At 37.3% G+C, this 27,967-nt stretch overlaps 3 protein-coding genes across 4 annotated transcripts in view; 2 read left to right on the forward strand and 1 right to left on the reverse strand.

Annotated features, from left to right (window-relative positions):
- Positions 1–1,974: 1,974 nt before the first annotated feature.
- LOC123564882 (aquaporin-8-like) lies at positions 1,975–3,537 on the reverse strand. Its single transcript, XM_053524134.1, has 3 exons — positions 3,305–3,537; positions 2,934–3,083; positions 1,975–2,127 (listed from the first exon to the last, which is right to left on the reverse strand). Exons 1-3 carry the CDS (start codon positions 3,526–3,528, stop codon positions 2,073–2,075), a joined length of 429 nt encoding a protein of 142 aa, XP_053380109.1. The 5' UTR covers positions 3,529–3,537; the 3' UTR covers positions 1,975–2,072.
- A 237-nt stretch (positions 3,538–3,774) lies between these two features.
- LOC128549949 (laminin subunit beta-1-like) lies at positions 3,775–8,536 on the forward strand. Its single transcript, XM_053527744.1, has 3 exons — positions 3,775–3,824; positions 5,857–6,053; positions 8,322–8,536. The coding sequence occupies exons 1-3, from the start codon at positions 3,775–3,777 to the stop codon at positions 8,534–8,536; spliced, it is 462 nt and encodes a 153-aa protein (XP_053383719.1).
- A 5,710-nt stretch (positions 8,537–14,246) lies between these two features.
- The window catches only part of LOC128555340 (caskin-2-like), a 41,672-nt gene continuing 27,951 nt past the window's right edge, over positions 14,247–27,967 (forward strand). The window contains exons 1-2 of one of the 2 annotated variants that reach the window (XM_053537517.1): positions 14,247–15,232; positions 18,923–19,031. In XM_053537517.1, coding sequence (XP_053393492.1) covers positions 15,090–15,232; positions 18,923–19,031 — 252 coding nt within the window. In that variant the 5' untranslated portion in view covers positions 14,247–15,089. The remainder of the gene's footprint in view (positions 15,233–18,922; positions 19,032–27,967) is intronic. The other variant, XM_053537518.1, reaches the window with a different exon arrangement.

Genomic DNA, 27,967 nt, shown 5'->3' on the forward strand with positions numbered 1-27,967 from the left:
ACAAAGCTAGAAACAAAAAATCACCGAGACAGACTTTTTGAAAGTGGTCCTACTCTTACCAGGCAGACCGTTTTTGAGAGGTTCTAAACCTTTTACCACTAGGCAGACCATTTGAGAGAGGTCCTAGGGCCCTTTTCCACTAGGCAGACCATTTGAGAGAGGTCCTACGAACCTTTTCCACTAGGCAGACCATTTGAGAGAGGTCCTGTGGCCCTTTTCCACTAGGCAGACCATTTGAGACAGGTCCTAGGGCCCTTTTTCACTAGGCGGACCATTTCAGGAGGTCCTTGTGCCCTTATCACTAGGCAGACCATTTGAGAGAGGTCCTAGGGCCCTTTTCACTAGGCGGACCATTTGAGAGAGGTCCTAGGGCCTTTTTCACTAGGCGGACCATTTGAGAGAGGTCCTAGGGCCCTTTTCCACTAGGCAGACCATCTGAGAGAGGTCCTACGAACCTTTGAGGAGGTCCTAGGGCCCTTTTCACTAGGCGGACCATTTGAGAGAGGTCCTAGGGCCTTTTTCACTAAGCGGACCATTTGAGAGAGGTCCTATGGCCATTTTCCACTAGGCAGACCATTTGAGAGAGGTCCTAGGGCCCTTTTCCACTAGGCGGACCATTTGAGGAGGTCCTAGGGCCCTTTTTCACTAGGCGGACCATTTGAGGGAGGTCCTAGGGCCCTTTTTCACTAGGCGGACCATTTGAGAGAGGTCCTAGGGCCCTGTTTCACTAGGCGAACCATTTGAGAGAGGTCCTAGGGCCCTTTTTCACTAGGCGGACCATTTGAGGGAGGTCCTAGGGCCCTTTTTCATTAGGCAGACCATTTGTTTTTCACTAGGCGGACCATTTGAGAGAGGTCCGAGGGCCCTTTTCCACTAGACGGACCATTTGAGGGAGGTCCTAGGGCCCTTTTCCTCTAGGCGGACCATTTGAGAGAAATCCTAGGGCCCTTTTTCACTAGGCGGACCATTTGAGAGAGGTCCTAGGGCCTTCTTCTACTACGCGGACCATTTAAGAAAGGTCCTAGGGCCCTTTTCCACTGGGCGGACAATTTGAGAGAGGTCCTAGGGCCCTTTTTCACTAGGCGGACCATTTGAGAGAGGTCCTAGGGCCCTTTTTCACTAGGCGGACCATTTGAGAGAGGCCCAATGGCGCTTTTCTACTAGGCGGACCATTTGAGGGAGGTCCTAGGGCCCCTTTCCACTAGGTGGACCATTGGAGAGAGGTCCTAGGGCCCTTTTTCAATAGGCGGACCATTTGAGAGAGGGCATAAGGCCCTTTTCCACTAGGCAGATCATTTGAGAGAGGCCCTATGGCGCTTTTCCACTAGGCAGATCAGGCAGACCATTTGAGAGAGGTCCTAGGGCTCTTTCCACTAGACGGACCTTTTGAGAGAGGTCTTACGGCCCTTTTCCACTAGGTCCTAAGGCCTTTTCCTACTAGAAAGACCACTTGAGAGAGGTCCTAAGGCCATTTTTCACTAGGCAGACCATTTGAGATAGGTCCTAGGGCCCTTTTTTACTAGGTCCTAGGGTTCTTTTCCTCTAGGCAGACCATTTGAGAGAGGTCTTACGGCCCTTTTCCACTAGGTCCTAGGGCCCTTTTCCTCTAGGCAGACCATTTGAGAGAGGTCCTAGGGCCCTTTTCCACTAGGTCCTAGGACCCTTTTCCACTAGGCAGACCATTTGAGTGAGGTCCTAGGGCCCTTTTCCACTAGACACACCATTTGAGAGAGGTCCTAGGGCCCTTTTCCACTAGGCAGACCATTTGAGAGAGGTCCTAGGAAACCTTTTCACTAGGCAGACCATTTGAGAGAGGTCCTAGGACCCTTTACCACTAGGCAGACCATTTGAGGCGGATCTAAGGTACGTTTCAACTTAACGCTTTCTCTTTTCTTTTACAAATAACAACAACAACATTAACAAAAATAGCAAATGCCTTTGAGTGCCTCAGCATTTCCCTGAATGCGAAGAATATACATGCTCGACGTATAAGTCTATATGATATAACACTGGCCATAGTTTTAATTACCAATCTGTCCAGATATATAAAATATCTTAATATATTTTTGTTGTCACATCGTTTCTGCTTGAGCTACCCGATGCTGATTTGAAGAAGTGAATAAAAATCTGAAACAAACAAAACACAGCGTTAAACTACTATCTGATCCACTAATCGGTAATGGTTTTTCATTAGTTGCGGCTTTATTTTACAAGAACCAGATATAAGCCACACATTTTCCAGATGTATCACAGGGTAGCAGTAGAATCGTTTACAGTTTATATCAATTTTTTGGCTAAAACGTTTATTTCCCGTTATAAGAATCCAGCAAACTCACAACCTCTTTATATTGACAACACCTGCAAACAACATGTAGTTAAATATTATGCCAATCTTAGACAAATAAAATACAGTATGTTATTCCGTATGCAGTGTGTTCATACTATATTTAAGTAAGTCTACATTGGTTAGGAAATCAGGGTAGGGCAATCAAATTTTAACAACACCTCCAGTAAAGATCTAAACATACATCAAACACTCGTTGAGCATAAATTAGTGTAAATGAACAAATGTAAGGGTTTCGAACAAATAAACTAATAACAAAAATCAGCTTAATTACCTAGTCAACTTCGGAGTAGTATTAAGTTGGTGTAGACGTGTATAGTTAAACTATAGGGTCATGTGCGAAAGAAATTGGCGTTTATCATACCACTATTTTCACAATATGTTCTCAATTGTTTTCGACCTAGTACGTTATTTCTCCATATCTCATATGCAAGGAAGAATATCAGTATTTGAAATTTCAAAAACGTTTTAGATAAAAAACAACTTATTTGGCTGTTTCCATTTAATCTATTATCTGCTTCAACAAACTGGCTGTCTGTAGTGCGAAAATAAGAGTCGTGTTGTAAAGGATTCTCTAGGGATGAATTACCTGTATAATAAAACTGCCAAGATGGCACCGAGGATAGGACCTATCCAGTATATATAATGGTATTCCCAAGCATTGTCTAAAACCGCACTTGCCACAATTGCCGGTCCGATGGCTCTAGCCGGGTTCATAGAGGCTCCAGTCAACATACCTCTGAAAATGAATGAATAGGCATTTACGTTTTACTGCGATCTTGTTTGGACAGTTTTTTTTCAGTTATTCAGCATGTATAACTTAGTTCATGTATTTAATTTTCCATAACTGAAACAAACCCTCAACATTTTTGCCCAAGATACTACCACTAAACTGGATTTGGCAATTAATTTAGTTTTGATTCCGCAATATTTACTGCGAGGTTTTAAAGAGATGCATACCCGGCCATAATGTCTACAGCCACGGCGAACCCTATAGCCAGAGGCGCCAACGAAGTCTTGGTTTTCGGATTTACAGCTGACATCAGCACTGTGAATACAAGAACTGTAGTCAGCAACATTTCTATTAGCAGTCCCCAGCCAGGCTCTACACTTACAGTTTCCATTTTTGTTTCTGAGACTGGGACAGTCAATTTCCCAAGGTGATGAACCCCTCCTCCTATCATTGAATACACGCCTTTTGGTAAAGTACCCTGAAACAGAGAGTTTACCGTCAATGATGTAAGCAGGCAAAAACTACACTAGTTTCACCTGTTAGACTTTTTTTGTCGAAGGGACATTGCCGCTGACTTCAAATTACTTGTCCGTTACGGATATAATTTCAAATGCTAAATTTTTCATGTGAAGAAGTCATACAACAGACTTAAGGCAGTTTCGGTGTTCTATCCAGGTACCCGCCCACGTCTTGAACAATGCGGAGAGGCACCTGGGGTTCCCCTCCAAAATCAGAAGCAGGGAAAAAGTAGGTCACTAGGTCAAATCAAAGAAAAACCGTGTGTATGCGAAAGAGGCTGTATTTTTCAATTGATCTTCATGAAATTTGGTCAAAATGATTGCATTGATGAAATCTAGGTCAGGTTTGAATATGGGTCATCTGAGGTCAAAAATTAGGTCACTAGGTCAAATCAAAGAAAAACTTTGTGTATGTGATAGAGGCTATATTTTTCAATTGATCTACCTGAAATTAAGTCAGAATGATTGCCTTGATGAAATCTAGGTCAAGTTTGAATATGTATCATCTTGGATCAAAAAGTAGGTCACTAGATCAAATCAAAGAAAAACCTTGTGTATGGGATAGAGGCTGTATTTTTCAATTGATCTTCATGAAATTTGGTCAGAATGAATGCCTTGATAAAATCTATGTTGAGTTTGATTATGGGTCATCTGGGGTCAAAAAGTAGATCACTAGGTCAAATCAAAGAAAATCCTTATGTATACTATAGTGTCTGTATTTTTCAATTAATCTTCATGAAATTTGGTCAGAATGATTGCCTTGATGAAATCTAGGTCAAGTTCGATTATGAGTCATCTGGGTCAGAAAGTAGGTCACTGGGTCAAATCAAGGAAAAACCTTGTGTATGCAATAGGGGCTGCATTTTACACTGGATTTTCATAAAATTTGGTCAGAATGGTTGCCTTGATGAAATTAAGGTCGAGTTTGAATATATGTAGTCTGGGGTCAAAAAACTAGGTCACTAGGTCAAATCAAAGAAAACACTTGTGTATGCGATAGAGGCTGTATTTTTCAATTGATCTTCATGAAATTTGGTCAGAATGATAGCCTTGATGAAATCTAGGTCAAGTTTGAATATGGGTCATCTGGGGTCAAAAACTAGGTCACTAGGTCAAATCAAAGAAAAACCTTGTGTATGCGATAGAGGCTGTATTTTTCAATTGATCTTCATGAAATTTGGTCAGAATGATAGCCTTGATGAAATCTAGGTCAAGTTCGAATATGGGTCATCTGGGGTCAAAAACTAGGTCACTAGGTCAAATCAAAGAAAATACTTATTTATGCTCAAGATTTTTTGCTCCAATTTTAATGATAATTGGTCAGAATATTTTTTTCCATGAAATCACTAGGTCAAACATGTTTACACTGTTATGATGTGTTATGGTGTGTTTCTCAGGTGAGTGACCTAGGGCCATCTTGGCCCTCTTTTTTTTTTTTTATATATATGAAATATGAGCCAGTTAAAAAAGGTGCATTTGAGAAGGGCATATAATATAACAATTATAGACTTATGTTTCAGTCAATATGCGTATTTACGGACCTGTAAAATTAATATTGACCTCGGACTTCAACATAAGTCAATAAGTGTATAATAACCTGAGATGGCTTTTGCTCTACATGTATGTAGGTTATTTGCTGATCATGTTAGAATAAAATTTCAACTTGTCTCAAGGAGCCACTTAAATCTTCTTAAATTTTTTTTACCACGACAGCAGATCTGATTTCAGATGGACGCTGAATGCTTTTTTCTACATCTAGTTTTGGAGCCCTCTTGCGATGAGCTCAATATAGTCGCCACTTATGGTGTATGTGTGTTTGTGCGTGCATCCATGCGTGCGTGCATTCGTCCGTCCGTCCATCTATCCGATTTTTTCCGGGCCATAACTTTGACATGCATGGACCAATCTTGTTTATATTTGGCATGAATGTTTACCTCAATTAGAAGGCATGTCAGTGTCATGCACAAACCTCATGTTCCTATCTCAAAGGTCAAGGTCACAGTTGGAGGTCAAAGGTCCAATTGAAGTTTGTCAAGGACATTTCTTCTTCATGCATGGTGGGATTTTGATGTAATTTGGCATGAAAGTTCACCATTATGAGACGGAGTGTCATGCCCAAGAACCAGGTCCCTAGGTCCAAGGTCAAGGTCACACTTGACAGCTTGTGGGCTGACTTTCTGCCAGTTGGCATACTTGTATGTGATGTAACATTTGGCTTCGATCTGCCAGATTATATTGTATCTTTCTATAGTTTACAATAGTTTTGATTCAATTTTAGGGTATTGTGTTGCCGGCAAGTTCCTGAATGGACAAACCTGTGAATCATGTGCACGTGGCTATTACAAGGACAATGATGGAAATACACGATTTGACAACTGTACGAAATGTCCCCTTAAAGATGGTAAAGAAACGACAACTGATGATCTTGGATCTGATGATCAGGAAGCATGCAGTGTTTGTAAGGCCATTATTATATTATTTATTTTTTTGCGAAAATAAGAACAAAACAGTTGTTTTTAGATGTGTGTGGTTTTATTGTTGTTTTTTTTTCTTTTTTAAAGAAAAGTTGATGTACCTTTAAACTAGTGTTTGAATTTAAGTATGGACCACATTCATAAAATAAACTGCTTGATGATTTTCATCAAACTTGATCTATAGAACCATTGTAAGGTCTTCTCTAAAATTTGTGGAAGTGAAGGTATTTGGTCCATGTTGGGCAGGTAAACTAAAGTAGAATTTTTGAGCGCTCATGATGAGGTCCTCTCCCAGTATTGTTCTAGTTTGGGTTGCTTTGTCCCTTTTAAAGCCCACAAAGGAAAACCTTTAAATAGATTCGTCTTATGCACCTCTGGATAGATCTTCATCAAACTTGGGTTTAGTATAGTTATAAAGTATTCTCTCACTGTTTTTCAAGAGAAAGGCTTTTGGCCCCTTGCAGGAGCCGCAGATATTAAAAATAGATAACAAATAAACAATATCTTCTCATGAACCACTTTATGGATCTTCATCAGACTTGATCTGTAACATCTCTATAAGGTCTCCTTTTCAAAATTAAATCATAGGGTGCACTCTATCCCTTTTGGTGCTGCCATAGCTAGAAATATAGACCCTTGTTAACCATAGCACTTTTACAGAACTAGAAATAGAAACATAAACAACTTCTGTCTATGAAGTGCTTGATGATTCTTCATCAAAATTGGTCTGTAGCAGCATTTTAATTTTGTATCTAAAAACCATGGTGCTCAGGGTCAAGGTCACAACTCAAGGTCAAAGGTTTGAGCCTTCCATTTCGTGTCCGCTCTGTTTCTCTTAAACTCCTTGGAGGATAATCATGAAACTTAGGTCAAATGATCACCTCATCAAGACGATATGCAGAACTCATGAGTCAGCCATGTTGGCTCAAGGTCAAGGTCACAACTTGAAGTCAAAGGTTTGAGCGTTTAATTTTGTGTCCACTCTATATCTTCTAAACTCCTTGAAGGATTTTAATGAAACTTGGGTCACCTTATCAAGGATTTTCATGAAACATGGGTCACCTCATCAAGATGATGTGCAGAACTCATCAGTCAGTCATGTTGGCTCAAGGTCAAGGTCACAATTCAAGGTCAAAAGTTTTAGCCTTCCATTTTATGTCTGCTCTGTATCTCCTAAACTCTTTGAAGGATTTTAATATGACATGGCTATAATATTCCCCGTATCAAGACTGTCCATAACAGTGGCGGAGGATATAGCTGTCTTTCAGACTGCCTTGTTTGTGTAGGGACCTCCTACTTTTTTGGAAGGTCATGCTGGAAGGCCTGAAATATTGTTTGTGTTTTCCAGTTCAGTGATTTTCATTTTGATTATTATCTTTGAATCATCAAATTTCATGATATTTCAGCCACTTCTGTTATTTTATTTTGCATGAGCAGTGCGAAGCAGTCAACATATTCCAGTACAGTAATTTTCAGTGGAGTTATGGCCCTTTATTTGTCAAAGTTTACGTAGCCTGTGCAACTGCTCTAATACCACTAGGAGGAATTACAGCAAACTTCATAAAATTGATCATTTGCATATCATGGATATATTCCAGTACAGTGATTTTCAGTGCAGTTATGTTCCTTTACTTATCAAATTTTGGAGTTATGTTCCTTTACTTGTCAAATTTTGGAGTTACGTTCCTTTACTTGTCAAATTTAATGATGTTTAGGCTTATTTTGGGGTACTTCTCCAACACCATTTTGCAGATTTCCACCAAAACTTACAGGAGTTATCATTGCCAAGCCTGGTTATGCATATCATTGGCTTGTTCCAATTCAGTGATCTTCGCAGAGTTATGGCCATTGATTTATCATATTTAATGGTGTTTATACTACTTGCAGTATACTATTGGGCTGAATTTCACCAAACATCTCAAGTGAACAGTGTGAAACATAGTTGTACATATCATCCGCATGTTCCAGTTAAATGGTTTTAAGTGGAGTTATGACCCCTAATTTGTCAAATACTTTGATGTCTTTGCTACTTCTATACCACTGGTTTGAATTTCACCAAATTCCACAAGTGTGATCAATGTCAAGCCTTGTTGTGTTTGTCTCTGGAAGGTTATGATTCAGGGATTTTCACTGGACGCGCAGCTTTCAATTTGTGGCACTTGGCAATGTCTGCATATTAAGTGCAGGAAGACCTATATTTTTCATGACAAACAGTATGTAGTTAAACTAGAGTTAAATGAATTTTATTGCAGATAACTGTGCAGCTGGTTCAATATCATCTGAGAATGGTTGCAAGGAATGTGAAATGAACACTTTCCAGCCAAAGGAATTTCCTTTTTCAACTGACACATGTCTGCCATGTCCAGTAAAAGCTGGACTTATTACGAATACTAGGACAACTGGAACTGAAAAATCGGCTGACTGTCTGCGTAAGTTTCCTCTAACTTCTTATATCGAATCAACCTAACTGGTCTTGTATTAAAGTTTGTAAACCTGTGCTCTTTAAAGAAGGGGCAAAAGTCTATGATAGAGCATCTAATAGGTGGTATGACTATATTTGTATACTCTAGCTGCAGATTATGTTTTAAAGTATATAGCTGCTTCCTGTGTTATCAGTGGTTTTCTATAAATGGTACAACAATGAAATAGTAATGATGTGTATGTAGTGATAATATTTGCTATCAGTCAGGTTAATGTTTGCTCAAATTTTAATACAGTCTCTTTATGTCTGTCAGTCATTTGGTTGACCATTGGGTTTCTAATCAGTAACTAGAGAATGCTTTGTCTCATAGTCCATAGATTTCATAGGAAGATTGCCTGTAGTCAGTAGGTGACCTTTGTTGTTTAGTGGGTAGTAGATTAGTGGAGTTTTAGGTCAAAGGTCAATGTCATAGTGACCTTTAGACTGAAAATGGTCTCTGCTCAATAACGAAAGAATGCTTTGACCTGCAATTGTCAAATATCACCATTTAATTAGATGTGGTCAGCAGATATTTTCTAATGTTTTACGGATCAGTAGGTCAAAGGTCTAGGTCACAGTGACCTCAAGACTTAAAACAACAGTTCCCTTTCAACAGCTTTAAAACACTTCGAACATCGTCCGGCAAACTTCATAGGTATTGCTTTTGGTAAGTAGATTGTCCCTATTGTGTTCAGGTCAAACGTCAAGGTCATTGTGATCTTTAGATTGGAAATGAGACAGGCCATTGTGGGGATATATGTGTTTTACAAGCAGCTCTTGCTAGGATTTAGGGAAAGTGTTTAAAATCTTTATGTTTAATCCCATCACCACAAGTAGTGGGGGGTTATAGGAATGGTCTCCGTCCGTCCGTCAGTAACACTTTCTGCTCCATATCTCCTAAACCCCTTGAAGGATTTTTTTATGAAACTTTTGTTAAATGATCACCTCATCAAGACAATCTGCACAACGTATGAGTCAGCCATGTTGGCTTAAGGTCAAGGTCACAATGCAAGGTCAAAATTAATGTTTTTTGCCTTCAATTTGTGTCTGCTTGTTTCCTAAAAACCCCCGAAGGTTTATGAAACTTGGGGAAAAGATTACCCCATCAAGACAATGTGCAAATATTTATTTCAATTTTATGCTGCCATTTTTCTAAGTGGAGAACTAGCGAAATTCATTATCGTCAGAAAATCATTCACTGAGAGTAATGAAAAAAGGGAAGTGTTGTACAAAAATGCATGGTAATTTTGTAGGAAGGCACTGTTTTCAAGGCATTCAGTACTGCTTAAACTATTTAATGGTCTCTTTTATTGTTGACGTGCTCATTAAGAGTTTTACAACTTTAAATTTCACTCATTTTTTAAACAGACTTGTTGCCATATTCATTTGTGATTGAGCATAATAAAGGGACATGCTTTGTGAAAATTTCATTATGTCTCCCACACCACTGTGATGGGAGACATGTAGATTTACTCCTGTCTGTGTGTCCGTTTGTCTGTCTGTCACAAATCTTGTCCACGCTCTAAGTCAAACATTTCTCATCCAATCTTCACCAAACGTGAACAAAATGTGTTTGCCAATAAGTCCTCGGCCAAGTTCGATAACTAGCCAAATTGGCCCAGGCACTTCGGAATTATGGCCCTTAAATTACCGAAAATGCTGATGCCAGTGATACAGGTCTTGGTGCATGGTTGACTCATATACATAATGGAGAAGAAATGCCAATCTAGATGATTCGGCAGTTATGGGAGACATGCGCTTTTCTCAAAAGCAGCTCTTGTTTCTTTTAAAACTGATCTGTTGGAGTTACTAAATAAAGAAAGTGAGTTCTTAAAACTTGATATAAATCTATAGGCATAGAGCTTTAATGCTGACACAGATATTCTGATACGCTTTTAAGGGAAGTCTAGTTTTTACTGTATTTCATGAAGATAGATGAGGCTGTTTAAGTGAAGAAAAAACAATGAAATACACTCCCAGTATAGATTGCAAAGTATTTAAACAGAAGCAATTGATAGCTGTTTTAAAGGTATCTTCTTAGTTTTAAGTACTGCTTGCAATATTTTTTTTGTTCATAAAATTTGAAGTTGCTTCAACAGTTATGTAACTTTAAAGAGCGATGGGTATAAACAAACAAGTGTTATTTATCTGTTCAGTTGACGCTAGTTCATATAAAAATACACTAAAATATGTATTTTTCCATCAAGTTCTAATTTTAGATTTCAGTCATATGTTATAATGCATGAATGTGTATTTGGACAATTAATTTAGCCGCACTTAAAAGTTAGCAGCACTACTGATACAGCTGGTTATATACTATATTTGTTCCCAAGTTGTGCTATGTGTATTTTTCTGCAGTTGGAAGTGGTGAATTAATCTGGCTACCGACTAGATAATCTTTATTTTTTAAATAATTCTGTTATACATTCTGACTTCTTTCATCAGTCTTGGCTCTGATTATCCTGTGTTTTGAGAAGAAAAGGGACATGATTATACAAAATTCTCCTGTGAACAAAACGCAGAGTCTGAACATAGACTTGTGGTGAATCAGTAATGGGTTTGTTCAAAACTTTTAACGTCTGGTTATTTACACTTATATATGGGCTATTAGTGCTTAATACCGTACATTACATGTTACATTTTTCGCTTGAAACATTTTTAAAATTTGATTTTCCTTGGTTGACATACCAAGATAGAGATATTTTAGCATTTAATATTTATTGAATAAACACACTTAGTCTTTGGAATCATATGAATATAAGAACTGTTGTATTACATTTGTTTAAGATTTACATAAACAATTTCATAGTTAGCCATACTTCATTAGAAATGCAAGTTTGTAAAGTTATTATTACCTCCCTTTGTCCCTTTGCCAGTCTTGTTTGAGCAACCAAAAATAAATGAATTCAGAAGCTTAGATTCACAGTTTTAAAAATTGCCTTTTAGTTCAGGTTGTTGAAACATCCCATTTTCTATTAAATGCAAATGTAAAACTAGAAATTATACTTTGACAATAATTTCATAGTAAAGGGTGGGGGAAGGGTGTTACTTACAAATTACAGTTTGTAAAATCATCTTAACTTTATTAAGTAGGTCCTTTTATTCTTTATATAAATTAATGATAGAATATATGACTTAAAAAAGAACGATATGTCTAACGTTCACAAAATACTTTATTGTCTGGAATATATATATATACACATATATATATAAGTAAATGATTGGTCTCAGGGAAAAAATGACTTATACAACACAGGGAAAATAATCGGCACAAATTACCCTCGGCTGAAAAGAAAAAAATCAAGTAATGCAAGTCCTTTCTAATTTACTGATATTACTGACTGGAAATGAAGTTCGCAGGTCTAGTTGTCTGCGTTTTTTCCTGGGGAGGCTGCCGGCAGGGGAAACATGAGTAATATTATGGATTTGTATTATAATATCAATACACTCAAGTGTCATTTATTGTTACATTAACCAGATATTGTAGAAGATCAGCATCTTCCTTTAAGTTTATGTAAGATGATAATTGCTTAAGCCTTTTATTGTTGACCTCATCTTTTTTTGTTATGCAGATCTGTAGAATTTAGAGGAATCTGAGCAGATATTTTATCGAAACTTATTGATGAAGGCCGTTATTTATCAGTGTTTTAAATCAGAAACTAATTGACTTGGGCCCTTTTTCATTAACGTTTTAAGTCTGAAACTAATGGACTTGGGCCCATTTTCATTAACATTTTAAGTCTGAAACTAATGGACTTGGGCCCATTTTCATTAACATTTTAAGTCTTAAACTAATTTACTTAGGCCTGTATTCAACAATGTTTTAAGTCTTAAACTAATTGACTTCGGCCTGTATTCATCAATGTTTTACGTCTTAAACTAATTGACTTCGGCACGTATTCAACAACGATTCAAGTCTGAAACTAATTTATTTAGGCCTATATTCATCAACGTTTTAAGTCTTAATTATGCCCCCCTTCGAAGATTTAGGAGGGGTATATTGTTTTGCAGATGTCGGTCGGTTATGTAGACCAATCCATTTCCGGATAATAACTCAAGAACACTTGGGCCTAGGATCATGAAAGTTGATAGGGAGGTTGGTCATCACCAGCAGATGACCCTTACTGATTTTGAGGTCAGTAGGTCAAAGGTCAAGGTCACAGTGATCAGGAACAGTTAAATTTCCGGATGATAACTCAAGAACGCTTAGGCCTAGGATCATGAAAATTGATAGAGAGGTTGGTCATGACCAGCAGATGACCCCTATTGATTTTGAGGTCAGTGGGTCAAAGGTCAAGGTCACAGTGACCAGGATTAATTAAACGGCTTCCGGATGATTACTCAAGAATGCTTGGGCCTAGGATCAGGAAAGTTGATAGGGAGGTTGGTCAAGACCAGCAGATGACCCCTTCGGATTTTGAGATCAGTAGGTCAAAGATCAAGGTTACAGTGACCTGGAACATATAAACGGTTTCCAGATGATAACTTGAGAGCGCTTGGGCCTAGGATCACGAAACTTGATAGGGAGGTTGATCATGATCAGCAGATGACCCCTATTGATTTTAAGGTAAGTAGGCCGAAGGTCAAGGTCACAATGACCCAGAACAGTTAAACGGTTTCCGGATGATTACTCAAGAACGCTTGGGCCTAGGATCATGAAAGTTGAAGGGAGGTTGGTCATGACCAGTAGATGACCCCTATTTTGATTTGAGGTCAGTAGGTCAAAGATCAAGGTCACATTGACCCGAATAAGTAGGACTTTTGTGTACAGTGACCAAATAATTTCTGTTCCTTGTGCAATTACTGAATGCATCAAGGGGGGCATTTCGTGTTCTACGAGCTCTTGTTAAACTAATTGACTTGGGCCCGTATTCATCAATGTTTTAAGTCTATAACTAATTTACTTTGGCCCTGTATTCATCAACATTTTAAATTTTAAACTAATTGACTTGGACCTTTATTCATCAACTTTTAAGTCTTAAACTAATTGACTTCGGCCCATATTCACCAACGTTTTAAGTCAAAGATTTAGACTTAAATTAAAAAATGTCTATGTCTATAAAGACAAATTGTTGTAACTTCATTCAAGATAAGTCTATATCGCTGAAACTTTTCTTAGCTTTTAATTGTAGTATGTATGCCATAGTCCTGCCAACTTTCATTAAATTCCATACAAGATATCCTTGCAGTTAATGGTACTGTCCAAATTGAAAGATGGACAAGTTCTTTATAGAAATTTAGCAGGGTAAGGGTTAAAACCCATCTGTGTTATATCATATTTTAGTTAGTCCCCAAGCTTAGCTCAGTATTGAGAGCACAGCTCTACAGATAACAGGGTTGTGACTTTGAACCCCAAGGAAGATTTGCGGTCTCCGGGATGATTGATAAAAGACATTGTTTCTGAAATCATTCCTGCTCCACCTCTGCTTCATGTGGGGAAGTTGGCAGTTACTTGCAGAGAACAAGTTATTGCTGGTACAGAATCAATTCTGGTTAGGACAACTGTCCACTGTTACACATCTGAAATATTGTTGAAATTGGTACTAAAACCAGCAGGGAAACAAACAAACTTATATATGTTTATAATAGGTTAAAAAACAAGTTGAGAAGGGTTCTGGTTTTTTGTAGATGAGCGATTCAATGCTGTCTGGACCCTATATATATTAATTTCCTTTGCCTAAAGAGAAAAATATTGCGAAAGTTTTCAGTTTCATTTTTATCAACAAAAATGTCTGCAAAAAATAAGTATCTGTTAATGAATAGCATTTATTGTCTAGATTTTCTGACACCATATTAATTTGTCTGTAAGGTTGAATGGATTTACCAATTGTTACAGGAATTCTGAAAGCGGAAGAAGAAAAAAACTGAATAAAAAAAATCGCTGAGTAGATAGTTGGACCTCTCATTGAGTGGTAGCCAAAGTGTCATGTAAGTTCCCCCTGCCCGTGGCTTATGAGAGATAGGGAAATAATGATGCGAGAAGATATGTGTTACAGATAACGGCTCTGTTATAGATTCTTCACAGTTTACAGTTGCTACCTATTTTTGCTTCCATCATTGAGGTTAACAAACTGGAAAGACCAAAAAAATATTTACATTATGGAATTAAGATGATAACAATATATACACTGAGTTGTATAAATATTATACAGTAGGGCTAGCAGACGACACCTGTTGCTTGTATTTTAAATTGTTTGGGTCAGTTTTTTTGCTATCTTGTGTTTCATTTAAATTCAGTGGAGTTAATAGACTGTTATCATTGTGCACAGTGTGACTGATGTGATATGTCCATTGGTACATTTATGGAATATGTTATGAATAATATCTTAACCATTTCTGCTGAAATAGGAATGGCGGATTAAGCAGAAATATATTGGATTTTGCTTAATAATAGATTCTGTGCTATTTTTTTTTTTTGCACGCTTTAAGAGATGCTGATTTTAGCGAAATTGTTTTCTTGCAATAATTGTTTTCTCGTGATGCTTTTAACAGTAGTGCATCAATAGTTGCTATCACTGTCTTAATGGCATTGGTGTGAAATTTACAATTTTATTAAACAATGGAAAACAAAGGTGCAAGTGCAAATTCGAGCCCCTCTATGTGCCGCAGTAAGCGGTTAAGTCTGCCTCGGATGCCCAGTTTACCGAACCTGACTCTAGCAGGACTCAAGGAGCGACTGTCACCGAGGAATAAGAAGAAAAGGTAGATCTTACATGTATGTTTAAACATGCAGAATTAAGATTTTGAAAAAGTGGTGTGTCTGGGGCATGCATGTGGACGTTATAGGAGAGAAGGTTAAAATCACAGCTGAACTTGGCTTAGTAGTCACCTGCACTATTCAGCTAGACAGCTAACTTCCCCCATTCACCTTTTGGGTTCTAATTTCTCTTTGTGCAGCCAGTTTATATCAGCAGCCAGATTGTGTCACTTCCATAGCTAGCTGCTAAGTAATAATACAAGTCAAAGACTGGTAGATTTAAAAAAAAAAAAAAAAAAAAAAAAATTGAAGCATTTTCACTTCCTTAACACATACCTGTTTCAAAATAAGTAAATACAAGCCCTTAATGTTTAAAAATGTTCCAAGAGAATTCTATTTGAGGAAAGCCTGACAGTGGTCAGTGGTATAATGATAAAAACATACCATAATATATACTTACTGCTGCAATATATTGCATTGGCATACAGGGCTATAGCCAAGAACGCAGAATTCTAATGTTTAGGGGAACATCCAGTACCCATACTTAGACCCCTATTAGATGTATTAGAAATGCATGTTTTATTAACTTTCATATAAAATTTTGTTGCTTTAAATTTAGTTTGTATAAAAAACTTACAGAGGTTTATAATAATAGTTAAGGTTGTCTTAAGACATTGTTACTGAATAACAGCAGCAAAAGCATAACAAAATAGATACTGTGAATTCTTAAAATAATTTCATGCATTGGGCAAAAACAGCTATTTTGTGGGTATGTGAATATGTGTGTGGATGTGGATTTCGACCTTGACAATAAAATGAACAGATCACTGGGATTTAGTTTCATGAATTGACACAACAAAGAAATGAACAGAAAGTAGTCCCCCCCACAAAAATTAATGATTTCACAGTAATGACTGAAAGAGCAGTCAGTAGTCTACTTTCTTAATTTAGGAAGGAAGCATCAGTGAGTAGACATGTTTGGCCATCATGCAACAGAAGTTTGGCTGACAAAACTTTAAATATATATAAAATATTTTGTATAGTATTTTAATAAATGAGCTTACTGAATTAATAAGATCCTGTAAAGTCATTTCTTGAAACACTTTTGGGTAGAACATTGTACTCAATATTTGTAATTATCAAAAGTAATTTTTGTTGTTATATTGAAAAGCTAACTCCTTTCATGAGGCCTCGACACTTTTGCAGAATCAGAGACTCTTTAATCACAGTTTGAGGCAGAAATGAAAAAGTCACTATAAACAGGGAAATCTATACACTGTGTCATAATCACATTCTTACTGTCTTACAAAGTGTTTTCCTTCATTTTCTGACTTAGTTACACCAGTAAGTGATGCTTTTAGAAGCTATGCAATGGTGATAGGTTTTTGTTATGAAGTGAATATTAAGGACTCACGTGTTATTGCGCAACTTCAAAAGACTCATACTCCAAAAGATTTATGCTTAATTTGTTTTTGAGAAAGAGTTCCTGAGAGCCAAAAAAGTGTTATTTCGTATGACTAAACATTGTCTCTCATTTTGGCTCAACTTTTCAAAGAAATGTGAGAGCTGTTCTACTCACCGGAGCATTGGCAGTGCCAATTGCTTGGGCGTGGCACCTTGGTTTAAGATTTGTGTGCAAGGTCATATCTCAATAAACATTGTATGTAATGTATTAAAAGTCACACTAGGCTTCCAGACCTACTAAAATAATCAAATCAGATAACTCTTGGTTGAATTGATTGTAAATTATGGCCTTTTTATGCCCCCCGGCATCTACTGATGCGGGAGGCATTGACCTTGAACTTGACCTCGTTTTGGACTTAGGCTGCTTTGTATTGACAAGGATGCCACCGGGGGCATCAAGCATTTATTGAACGCAGCTCCTTGTTTCATCCTAGAACAATTTTGGTTAAGTTTTGTGTGCGACTAACTATTAGGCTGAACCTCAGTATTAGCTATATGTATCAGCAGTGCTTTCCAGTCATCAAATATACTTGGGATAAAGTAAGGTTACTCTCGGTAGCCTAGTGGTAGAGCGTTCGTTTGAGTGCTGGAGGGGATGAGTTTGCTCCCTGGCTGCGTCATACCAGAGATGTAAAAGTCGTATGAGTTTTGAAGAATTTGGTTATAATTTCTTGAATAATAGTTGAGCACTTCGTTTAATATAGACAGCTGTTGTTTTTAGCTTGACGTTTTCTTTGGCGTCGGCGTCAGTGTCGCTGTTGGTTAAAGTTTTTGATAAAGTCAAATATCTCTGATAATCAAGCTGTTGACTTGAAACTTAAAGTAGTTATTCACTATCAAAGTCTACACCAGGAGGAACAATCCCCATAGCTCTGATTGAATTTTGACAGAGTTATGCCCTTTTTTAACTTAGAATATTTTTGTTAAAGTTTTTGATAAAGTCAAATATCTCTCTTACTATCAAAGCTTTTGACTTGAAACTTAAAATAGTTATTTGCTATCAAAGTCTAGAACAGGAGAAACAGTCCCCATAGCTCTGATTTGAATTTTGACAGAGTTATGCCCCTTTTTAACTTAGAATCTTTTGGTTAAAGTTTTATAAAGATTTTACTGGCAAAGCTCTAATTCAGAGTCAAGCACTGAGAAAAGTTGAGCACACTGTCATCAGACAGCTCTTGTTTTTATGAGCTTCTGTTAATCACAAAACTGTTGTTCTCTTACAGAAGTGACTTGTGTCAAGAATTGTTTGAATTTTTTGTGAGCATTGAATCCATTAATAGGTAATAATGATAATAACACACTTTTTGCAAATGTGAAGTATCTGTAAAATACATGTTATTATCATCAGTTGTCATGGGCGATGAGGCATATATCTAAAGAATCAGCGGCGCAGAGTTTTTTTGCTGAAATTAAACAGTTAAATTGTTGCTGGTTTTGCACCTGCTTGGAATTAATTCCACTCATCAGAAAAAAAGATTATCAAAAATCCTAAATATCCAGCACTTTTTTGTATGCTGGTGTAATTGATGTTAAAATTTTGGCACTGGCTTCTTTGCTGCAGAGTTTCTTCTATCTTTTTTTTAGGCTTGAAAATGTTTATGTAAGATTAGCAAACATTAAAAGCTGTTTTTATATAAAAATCTGTGATAAATATCTGGATCCAAGGTAACAAAGCTGAGTTTTTGGAGATCAGTCTTGGAAATGCAGTATCTGATTGGTGGATTCCAAGCTCAAATTTGAATTTGACCAATGGCAAAGCTGCAGTTAGTGACTGGTTTCCAAACTCAGGTCTATAAGGTCAGTAATGAAAGCTGTGGAATACCAGTCCAGAATTCTATCCAATCTGGACTTATTTCATTGTTTGTCAACATTAACATCCGAAGTACACTGGTGGAGAAAATGACTGCTATGTCTTTTAGATAAGAACTATGAACATTGGAAAGTGGCGCTAAATGGACTACAGTCATTCTGAAAAAACAAAATCAAGTCTGATCTGGCCCTCTGCTGTGTAAGTGAAAGCAGATAAACCCAGCAGTCAAAATGTCTGCAGTTCCAAAATGTGACAGCATATAGTTGGAGTTAACTTATTATCCAGTATTGGGTTTTCAGTCTGATGGGCTTCTGTCAGAATAATAGGCTGTAACCAATTTTGGGTAACCTGTACTTTTACTCATATTTTTTCTTTGTTTTCTGGCAACTTTAACCAATATATGATTTGTGTATGATTACAGACTGCTGTTACAGGGAGGAATGAACATCAACAGAACTACCTTACAGGGAACATGCCTTCATGAAGCTGCCTTATTTGGAAAAACTGATGTTGTCAGACTTCTCCTAGATGTAAGTGTTTTGTCTATAAATGTATATACCAAATTCAGTGCAGATATAGTACTCGTAATATTTTAACCTTGCACATAGGTAGGATACCTGTATGGGAGTCAGTCACGGGTAACTGTGAAAGTAACAGCATAGAAAGAAGAAAAAAATTGGCAGGTCTTTAGGCATAATAGGATATAAACCGCCAAGACTGCGGTGTGTGGTGATCAGAGTTAAAGGTAAGGGTAGGTCATATAGAAAGATTAGAATTTCAGAAACTCAGATACATATTAAATGATAATATTACTGGCTAGTATGGTACAACCTGGATACAAAGAAGGCAGAATACTGAAGATGGGAAAAAAATCTTAAATGCAGTACAAAATTAGATATGTCCAGATCTGTATCTCGGATAACGATGATGCATCATACCGATAATTGGAGGCTTCATTTATTTAGTTCTTCATCACTATGATCACTAGCTCGTAAAAAAAAAAATCTAGAAAACTGAAAAAAATGTTATAGAAATATCATGGAATTTCACCAGCTTAAGTCTATGTATTAATTTCATTAGAAATATCAGTCTCTGTATAAATGCAATATAATTTTTAGCTCGACTTTTCGAAGAAAAAGTAGAGCTATTGCACTCGCCCCGGCGTCGGCGTTGCCGTTGGTTAAAGTTTTTGATAAAGTCAAATATCTCTGTTACTATCAAAGCTTTTGACTTGAAACTTAAAATACTTATTTACCATCAAAGGTTACACCAGAAGAAACAAATCCCATAACTCTAATTTGAATTTTGACAGAATTATGCCCCTTTTTAACTTAGAATTTTTTGTTTAAAGTCAAATATCTCTGTTACTGTTAAAGCTTTTGACTTGAAACTCAAAATATTTATTTACTATCAAAGTCTACACCAGGAGACACAATTCCCATAACTCTGGTTTGAATTTTGACAGAGTTATGTCCCTTTTTAACTTAGAATTTTTTTTTACTGGCAAAGCTCTAATTCAGAGTCAAGCACTGAGAAAAGTCTAGCGCGCTGTCTTACGGACAGCTCTTGTTTTAATTCTATTTTATTCCAATATAATTTTTGCAGTATTATATGTTTTCATAAAAGCCTTTTAGTTTATGAGATTTTCATAACAGCAAGAAAATGAAAGCACAAGAGCAATTTTCATGTCAACTTGACATGGTTTAAAACCAGTTCAAAATAATTGAAGCTCAAAAGCAATAGGGTCTTTTTGCATACTTTTTAAACTTTTTGTTTTGTTCTTATTTTCTCATTTCTTTTTTGCTGAAAAAAGATTTTCTGGTTAAAATTATTTGGTTACTTTGCTGCTTCCAGTAATGCTTTGGCTGGTGTGTACTTACAAGAGAATGTAATAACAGAATAATTTATGTTGAAAAATTTACAAAATATCATGTTTGTCAGAATAGTATTTTTCTCTTTCTACAGATAAGGTAAAACAGTTAAACCTTTAGCCTACTGGTGGCAAGTGATTCTGCCTTTGTGACCAGTGCAGACTAAGATCAGCCTGCACATCCATGCAGGCTGATCATGGGCTGCACTGTTTGCTATTCAGTCAGTAAATTTTCAGTGAACATCCCTTTGAATAATAAGTGGTACTGCCCAAACTGAACAATGGACCAGTTCATTTTAGAAATTCAGCAGGGTATTGAAGGTTAAACGAATGATCATGAGGAGTTTTGTTGTTACTTGTTCCATGTTTATGAAATAGGATAGATGTGATTAAGAAACTTTCCAAAGTGAAAGTTTTCTGAGTGGCCAGAAGTTCATCAAGCATTTGGGATGTTTTTTACATATTTTAATTGGATGGCCTTGGGCGGGTAGAGGTTTTGCGTTGTTTGTTTTGGCTTCCATAAAAAGTTCATTGTACTCTAGTGGACCTCAATCTCATTAAAATATTTTCCTGGAATCTTTGGCTTGTTTACTGTATGTGGCTTATCATAGATCTGGCTTGTGTTAGGGTTTGACTGATGTTAAATTAATCAATGTAGATAATACAGAAAGGTTGAATATGTTTTAAAAACATTTCATTTGTTTGATTGAAGGATAAAAAATAAGATGTATGTTTTCATTTGTTGAAAAGTTCAGCACATTGTCAAAATGGCTTTTAAACTTTCCACTTTTTTGCAGTCATCTATCTTTGATCACAGACAAAAACAAGATTATTTCAATCATTTGTGTTTGAAATTCTCAGTTTAAGTGCCGATTTGTCCAAATGATTGTCAGTATAGAAGACCTATAGAGCTTACAAAATGGGTGGGGAGCGGATTTTGTTTCCATAGAATCTTTTGTCTTGTCCCATGATATAATAGTTGTGTTATAAAAAAAAAGTTTCATTATAAATCAATACTTATAATTAGGGTGTTAGACATTTCCTGAAAGATTTTAATGCACAGATATGTCCCTCCCAGGTGTTCTTTCCAGGAATTCTGAATTTCTGATCATTTTTGCTGTGCATCTTGTATTATAAATTTGCTGGCTCAGAACATGTAACTTTGTTGACATACTGTTTACACTAACAGAAAAGCAATGTTAGCAGATGGGGAAGTGCATAAATGCACTTTTGATATTCAGAATGTCTTAATTGTTGATATTCACCTGTTTAAGTAAATATTAGTCCCCACTCCCCCCTCTAAATATTAGTCTCCCCTCCCCCTCCCAGTTTTCTTCACCAAACATGGTCTTTAAAATCAGTGCATGTACCTTGCTACTGTTTGTTTAACTGATACCACGAGCACTATCTGCCACATAATGGCTCACAAGAGTGAAAAAATGAAATTAAAAGACTACTTCTAATGAACTACTTGATGGATCTTTATCAAACTTGGGTTGGTAATATTCTTACATGGCCCTTTTTCAAGTAATTCCTCTCCATTTCACTCAGCTGTTTTGGTGCACTGCACTTTGTGTTGTAATAGAAAAACTCTTATCAAGATTTCCCCCTCTCCATTTAATCCACTGTTCAGCTGCAGTGCATGTGGTAAAGCTGCTCAAGGGATCTTCACATATTCTGGTTAGTAGCACTAAGCACCCTGACATTGATTGCTGACACGCTTTTTCAAAGAGATTACTCTTGAATGATGAAGGACCGCCCAGGCCCTCTTGCTTTAGAAAAAAAATATCATTGCAGAGGACTGGGTACTTTTCCAGAAGCTTGGAATGTGTAATATTTTAAGTTTACATGTTTTGGTACATTTAGTTCTTGTCTGTAATACTCTCACAACACCAGGTGGCAGCATGTCAAGGCTGGTAACTCTTGTAAGTATGGAATCTGTATATTGGTCAAGCAGACAAGCGGTTGCTTTCTTTTGAATAAAAAGTTTACAATAGTGGGATAACAAAATTTTGTATTTATGTGGTGAAGAAATGTAATTGTTTTGCAAGGCTCTAAAATGTGTACTCTGCTTCTCCCATTTCTTAAGCTAAAAATTTATATTTCAAATTGTCATATCTTTTCAATAAGATATCTGTTTGTGTCAGGGGGTGCCTGACTATCAGTACCAGCAGAGACTTTTTTTCCCTGCAACTGCAACTCCACTCAATTATCAGGGGTGAGGATGATTTCCATCATAACTTTTATCGGGAGGAAAATGTCTCCCAGAGATAGACTTTCAGTGGTAGCAAGTTATTTGATCTTTTACATGACTCTTATATAAATCCCAGTCTTATTTAGTGCTGTGTGCCTGATCTATATCAACAATGTTTTCTGGACTTACAGTCAAAAATGTAAAAGAATTTTAAATTTCTGATGGCATGTAATAAACCATATGAATGCTTGCCAGTTAATAGTAAAAGCTGTTGCCATTGTCCTCAGACCTTGGCAATGTTTTGCTATTGACCAAAGCCATTCAATAATTATAATATAAATAGCCATTGCGACAGGGTGCAAGTGAGGAATGGATTCAAAAATAATAAAAAATAATGGTAAGGTAATCTCTCAGAGGCACGGGCACCACAAACACAGCCTAGAGCCACGCATTTGCAAATTTGGCCCACAACAAGAAGAATCTGTTACTGAAAAATTTAGACGGTTGCTTAAAAAATTTCCAACGTACATTTTAATTTTATGCAAAATCTGCTACTCAGTCTTATTACATATATGAATCAGTCACATTGTATGTTAGTACTGTACACTGATTACAGCTGTTGTTGATGCTTGTTTGTCCATTGGTAGTCCTGTCAGGCAGTTTGAACTGGTTTGTTCATCAAGCCGGACAGATCACTGACTGATATAATTCATTTAGGACAACTTGGCCATTGTTGGCATGATTTGATGCCAAGATATAGAAATGAACGCGTTTTAAAGTTAAAGAATTACTAGGTTTAAATTTAAACCACTACGGGACAGCAATAATGTCTGTATTTTTTTCTGACAGCTTATTATTCCAAGAAAAGCAACTCAGGCAGCATAATTGGTGAAGAGGTAGTACTTACCTCCCTTTAAATATAATGGAGTTCACTACAGGCTCTATCTGGGAGGGCAGAGGAATCATTATTTATCATAAAAAGCATTATCATTGAAACAGTATCATCACTTGTCCATCATTCACTCTTCTTATCATCAACTTTTTCACACAATTATTGACTATAAAGCAGAACTTGGATGGCCATATCATTGTTAACTGCATGAAACTTCTCCACAGAACAGTTTTCCTTGATAAGCATATATTTATAGTTGTTTTGTTGGTAAACAATATGCCTTCTTATGTGGTTCTAAAAGTTCAAATTCTCATTTACACTTTCTTTGGAAATGGTTTTATGGTTCTAAGAGTTCAAATTTTTGTTATCATGGTTCGCACAGCCTTGAAAAGGCTTCGAATTCTGGATGTTGTCCTAAAAGTCCCTAATTTGCATTAAAAGCCCTAAAAATCCCTAATTCTGCCAATCTTCGGCCCTAAATTCTAAGAGTTCAAATTCTCATTTACACTTTCTTTGGAAATGGCTTTTTGGTTGTAAGAGTTCTAATTCTTGTTACACTTTCAATGAAATGGGCTGATGGTTATAAGTGTGATGTCAGTCTGTATGCTATTTTCATAGTTATTTAGTATTGTAATAAGGTCAGCCTTTTTAAACAAAATTATTTATTAGGCTGCTCTTCCAGTCCATTGTGTTTGTTTATTCTCATAGTGCTAAGTTTTGCTGACCTCTCATGGAACTCTGTTTTAGCACTTGGAATGTTCAGCACTTCATGAAACTCTGTTTTGCTTGGTGGAATGATATATTTTGTCATGACTATGAAAACACTGTTATTCCTCATTGTAATCTGTTTTGTTGCATGGAATGTTGTTTGCTGGATGGAACTTTGTCCCCCCCCCCCTCCCCTATAGAATGCTGTTATTCCCCATTGTAATCTGTTTTCCTAATGAACTTTCTTCTCTCACATAAACTCAATCCCTTAGTAGTGGTTCTTATAGAACTACCCCTTTTTAAAATGCTGTTACCCATCCGGAATTCTTTTTCCCTAATTAAACTGTTTTCCCTCTCTCATCAGTTTTCCTTACAGTTTATAGTGTTATTGGTGTTTTGCGCCATAGAGCTCTGTCCCCTCCTCATTTGGAATGCTTGTCCCATCATCATCCAGGCTCCATTCATGGAACTTTGCCCCCCTCATGGAAATTGATGAATGCTGTTTCCATCACATCCCCTGCTCTAGAAACCTTGTCCCTTTCTCGGATTCTTTTTCCAATCATAAACTGGGCTTGCTAATAGAACTTTGTCCCCCAATGGAATGCAGTTTCCAACATCATGAGGCTCTACCCATAGAACTTTGTCCCCCTCTCATGGAATGCTGTTTCTCATCATCATCCAGGCTCTGCTCATAGAACTTTGTCCCCCCTTATGAAATGCTGTTTCCCATCATCATCCAGGCTCTGCTCATAGAACTTTGTCCTCCCTCATGGAATGCTGTTTCCCATCATCATCCAGGCTCTGCTCATAGAACTTTGTCCTCCCTCATGGACTGCTGTTTCCCATCATCCAGGCTCCATTTGTGGAACTTTGTCTTCCCTCATGGACTGCTGTTTCCCATCATCATCCAGGCTCCACTTGTGGAACTCTGTAATCCCTCATGGAATGCTGTTTCCCATCACCATCCAGGCTCTGCCCATGGAACTTTGCCCCCCTTCATGGAATGCTGATTCCCATCATCATCCAGGCTCTGCTCATAGAACTTTGTCCCCCCTCAGTGTTCCCATCATCATCCAGGGTCCACTTGTGGAACTCTGTCTCCCCTCATGGAATGCAGTTTCCAATATCCCAGGCTCTGCTCATGGAACTTTGTCCCCCTCAGGGAATGCTTTTTTCCTATCATCATCAGCTCTGCCCCAGGAATGCTGTTTTCCCATCACCTATCTCTGCTCTTGGAACTTTGTCTCCCACACCTCATGGAATGGTTTCTTTTCTGCTCATAGAACTTTGTCCCCCCTCATGGAATGCTGTTTCCCATCATCACCTAGGCTCTGCTCATAGAACTTTGTCTCCCCGTCATGGAATGCTGTTTCCTATCATCATCCAGGCTCTGCTCATGGAACTTTGTCCCCCCTCATTGAATGCTGTTTCCTATCATCATCCAGGCTCTGCTCATGGAACTTTGTCCCCCCTCATGGAATGCTGTTTCCAATCATCATCTAGGCTCTGCTCATGGAACTTTGTCTCCCCCTCATGGAATGCTGTTTCCTATCATCACCTAGGCTCTGCTCATTGAACTTTGTCCCCCCCTCATGGAATGCTGTTTCCCATCATCACCTAGGCTCTGCTCATAGAACTTTGTCTCCCCCTCATGGAATGCTGTTTCCTATCATCATCCAGGCTCTGCTCATGGAATGCTGTTTCCCATCATCACCTAGGCTCTGCTCATGGAACTTTTTTCCCCCACATCCTCATGGAATGCTGTTTCTTATCTGCTCATGGAACTTTGTCCCCCCTCATGGAATGCTGTTTCTTATCTGCTCATAGAACTTTGTCCCCCCTCATGGAATGCTGTTTCCCATCATCACCTAGGCTCTGCTCATAGAACTTTGTCTCCCCCTCATGGAATGCTGTTTCCTATCATCATCCAGGCTCTGCTCATGGAACTTTGTCCCCCCTCATGGAATGCTGTTTCCCACCATCATACAGTATCTCTCTGTTTTTCCACTTACTCTCTGTATTTAGACTCTTACAAAAACTATCTACAGTTGTAAATCTAAGAAAAGAAAAGAGTGCTATTCCAGGCAATTGATGTATTGACTTTTGCTTGGTATTTTTTGCAATAGTTTTCTGTACATTTACCTACAGCAAGCGCATTCCTAACAGTTGCTCGCACAATATATATTACACTACAAACAATTGTTTTCTTGAAATTAATGCATTCTTTGAAACTTCAAAGAAAATTGAATAGTGCCAATTTGCTTACTTTGGGATGTACACATTAACCCGCAAGATCTATAGTTTTGAGTAGCATCTAATTTTGTTTTTAGTGATGTATTTGATCATGTTTTGCTTTTTTCATGATGTATATTATTGTAGTTGTACCCCTTAAAGATGATTAATGAGCCTGCCAGCTTAGCTCAGTAAGGTGAGTGCATATCTAAGGATCATGGGACTGTACAGTTGGTTCCCCGGACGAGGATGAAGATTTGGTAAAAGATGAAATGTTTGAAATAATTCCTCCTCCACCTCTGTTCCCTATGTTACTTGCAAAGAACAAGTTGGTAATGGTACAAAATCTAGTTCTTATTAATGGTACTCGTGCTATACACAGTTACGTTCCTGGGATGCCCGTTTTAACATAGGTCTCTAATAGAAAATATGTTTCAAAAGTAAATGCTGGATATAGAGTTGCTTTTGCCAGTAGTGACTCCTCTAATATTCTAGGTCCAAGGTGATAATATAGAGTCTGAAAACTCCATGATCTGATTGGTTTATTTTGAGCTCAATTTTGAAATGGACCAATGACATTGTTGCATTTTGAGACTGGTCTTGAAAATCAGTTTTATAACCCGGGAGCCATGTTTTCCAAATTGAGCACCATTCCATTGTGATAGAAGTTAATAGACCTACCACAAAGCAGTTGATCAGTTAATATTAGAAAAAACAACAACATTATAATCTCTTAATTAAAAAGGGATTTATATTTTACTTGTTTTGTACCCTGAATTAGAGAGAATTTGAGTAGCAGCCAAATTTCTTGATGAAGAAGGTAGCGCTTGGATTTTAGAGAAAGTTTGTTCTCATTTTGAGTTTTACTAATGTGTTTTGTGATTGCCTAGTATCTGATTTATCAGGCAAACATCTGTGTGTTTGATCAGATACAGAAATTCTTTACAAATTGAAATGCTTTACAAAACTATTTTAATAGATAATTGCTGTGGTGATTTGTAATTTTCCAGAATTTGCTTTCTAAAAACTACTGCAAAATGTTTGAAAACACAGATATGATATGCTCAGATATTTAGGTCCTTTTGACATTTAGGTCGGTCCAGTGCTGAAGTTGAACATTCAGATAGGACACTCTAGATGTTCAGAAAGTTATCCCTGTTTGCCCGTTTTGCAGAAGAAATGGAACAAATAGAAGGGCATGGTACTCAGAGACAAGACATGAAATCTGTTTGATTTTCGTTTTTATGATGTTTCCTAGATTGTTGTTAACAGAAGAGGACATGTTCCAGGCACTGTTCTCGGGCACATTTTGATGAGATTGATTGATTGTTGCAAGAGAACAAGTTCCAGGCATATTCCCCAGCACAAGTGGTGCCAGCTACAGTGGTTCCTCCATTAAAAATGTTGATCACAGGAAGTGATAGAAACATTGCAGACTTATCTTGGAAACCTTTCTGGAACTATTACACTGAAAGATAGAAAATATAAATGAGGATACTTTGAGCTGTTTGTACATATTGTGGAATCAATATGGCAAATCATAATCATAGCAATTTAAACAATTCAAGTG

The sequence above is a fragment of the Mercenaria mercenaria genome, chromosome 2 (assembly GCF_021730395.1).
Source record: "Mercenaria mercenaria strain notata chromosome 2, MADL_Memer_1, whole genome shotgun sequence".
In the NCBI taxonomy this organism is placed as follows: domain Eukaryota; kingdom Metazoa; phylum Mollusca; class Bivalvia; order Venerida; family Veneridae; genus Mercenaria; species Mercenaria mercenaria.

Excerpts from the sequence above, each read along its gene's own strand:
- LOC123564882 (XM_053524134.1), bottom strand. The coding sequence starts at position 3,528 with ATGATAGGAGGAGGGGTTCATCACCTTGGGAAATTGACTGTCCCAGTC. Across the intron at positions 3,084-3,304 it reads GCTGTAGACATTATGGCCGG|AGGTATGTTGACTGGAGCCT; the intron begins GTATGCATCTCT and ends ATTCATTTTCAG. Across the intron at positions 2,128-2,933 it reads TTGGCAGTTTTATTATACAG|ATTTTTATTCACTTCTTCAA; the intron begins GTAATTCATCCC and ends TGTTTGTTTCAG.
- LOC128549949 (XM_053527744.1), top strand. The coding sequence starts at position 3,775 with ATGCGGAGAGGCACCTGGGGTTCCCCTCCAAAATCAGAAGCAGGGAAA. Across the intron at positions 3,825-5,856 it reads AAATCAGAAGCAGGGAAAAA|TTTTGATTCAATTTTAGGGT; the intron begins GTAGGTCACTAG and ends AGTTTACAATAG. Across the intron at positions 6,054-8,321 it reads TCAGGAAGCATGCAGTGTTT|ATAACTGTGCAGCTGGTTCA; the intron begins GTAAGGCCATTA and ends ATTTTATTGCAG.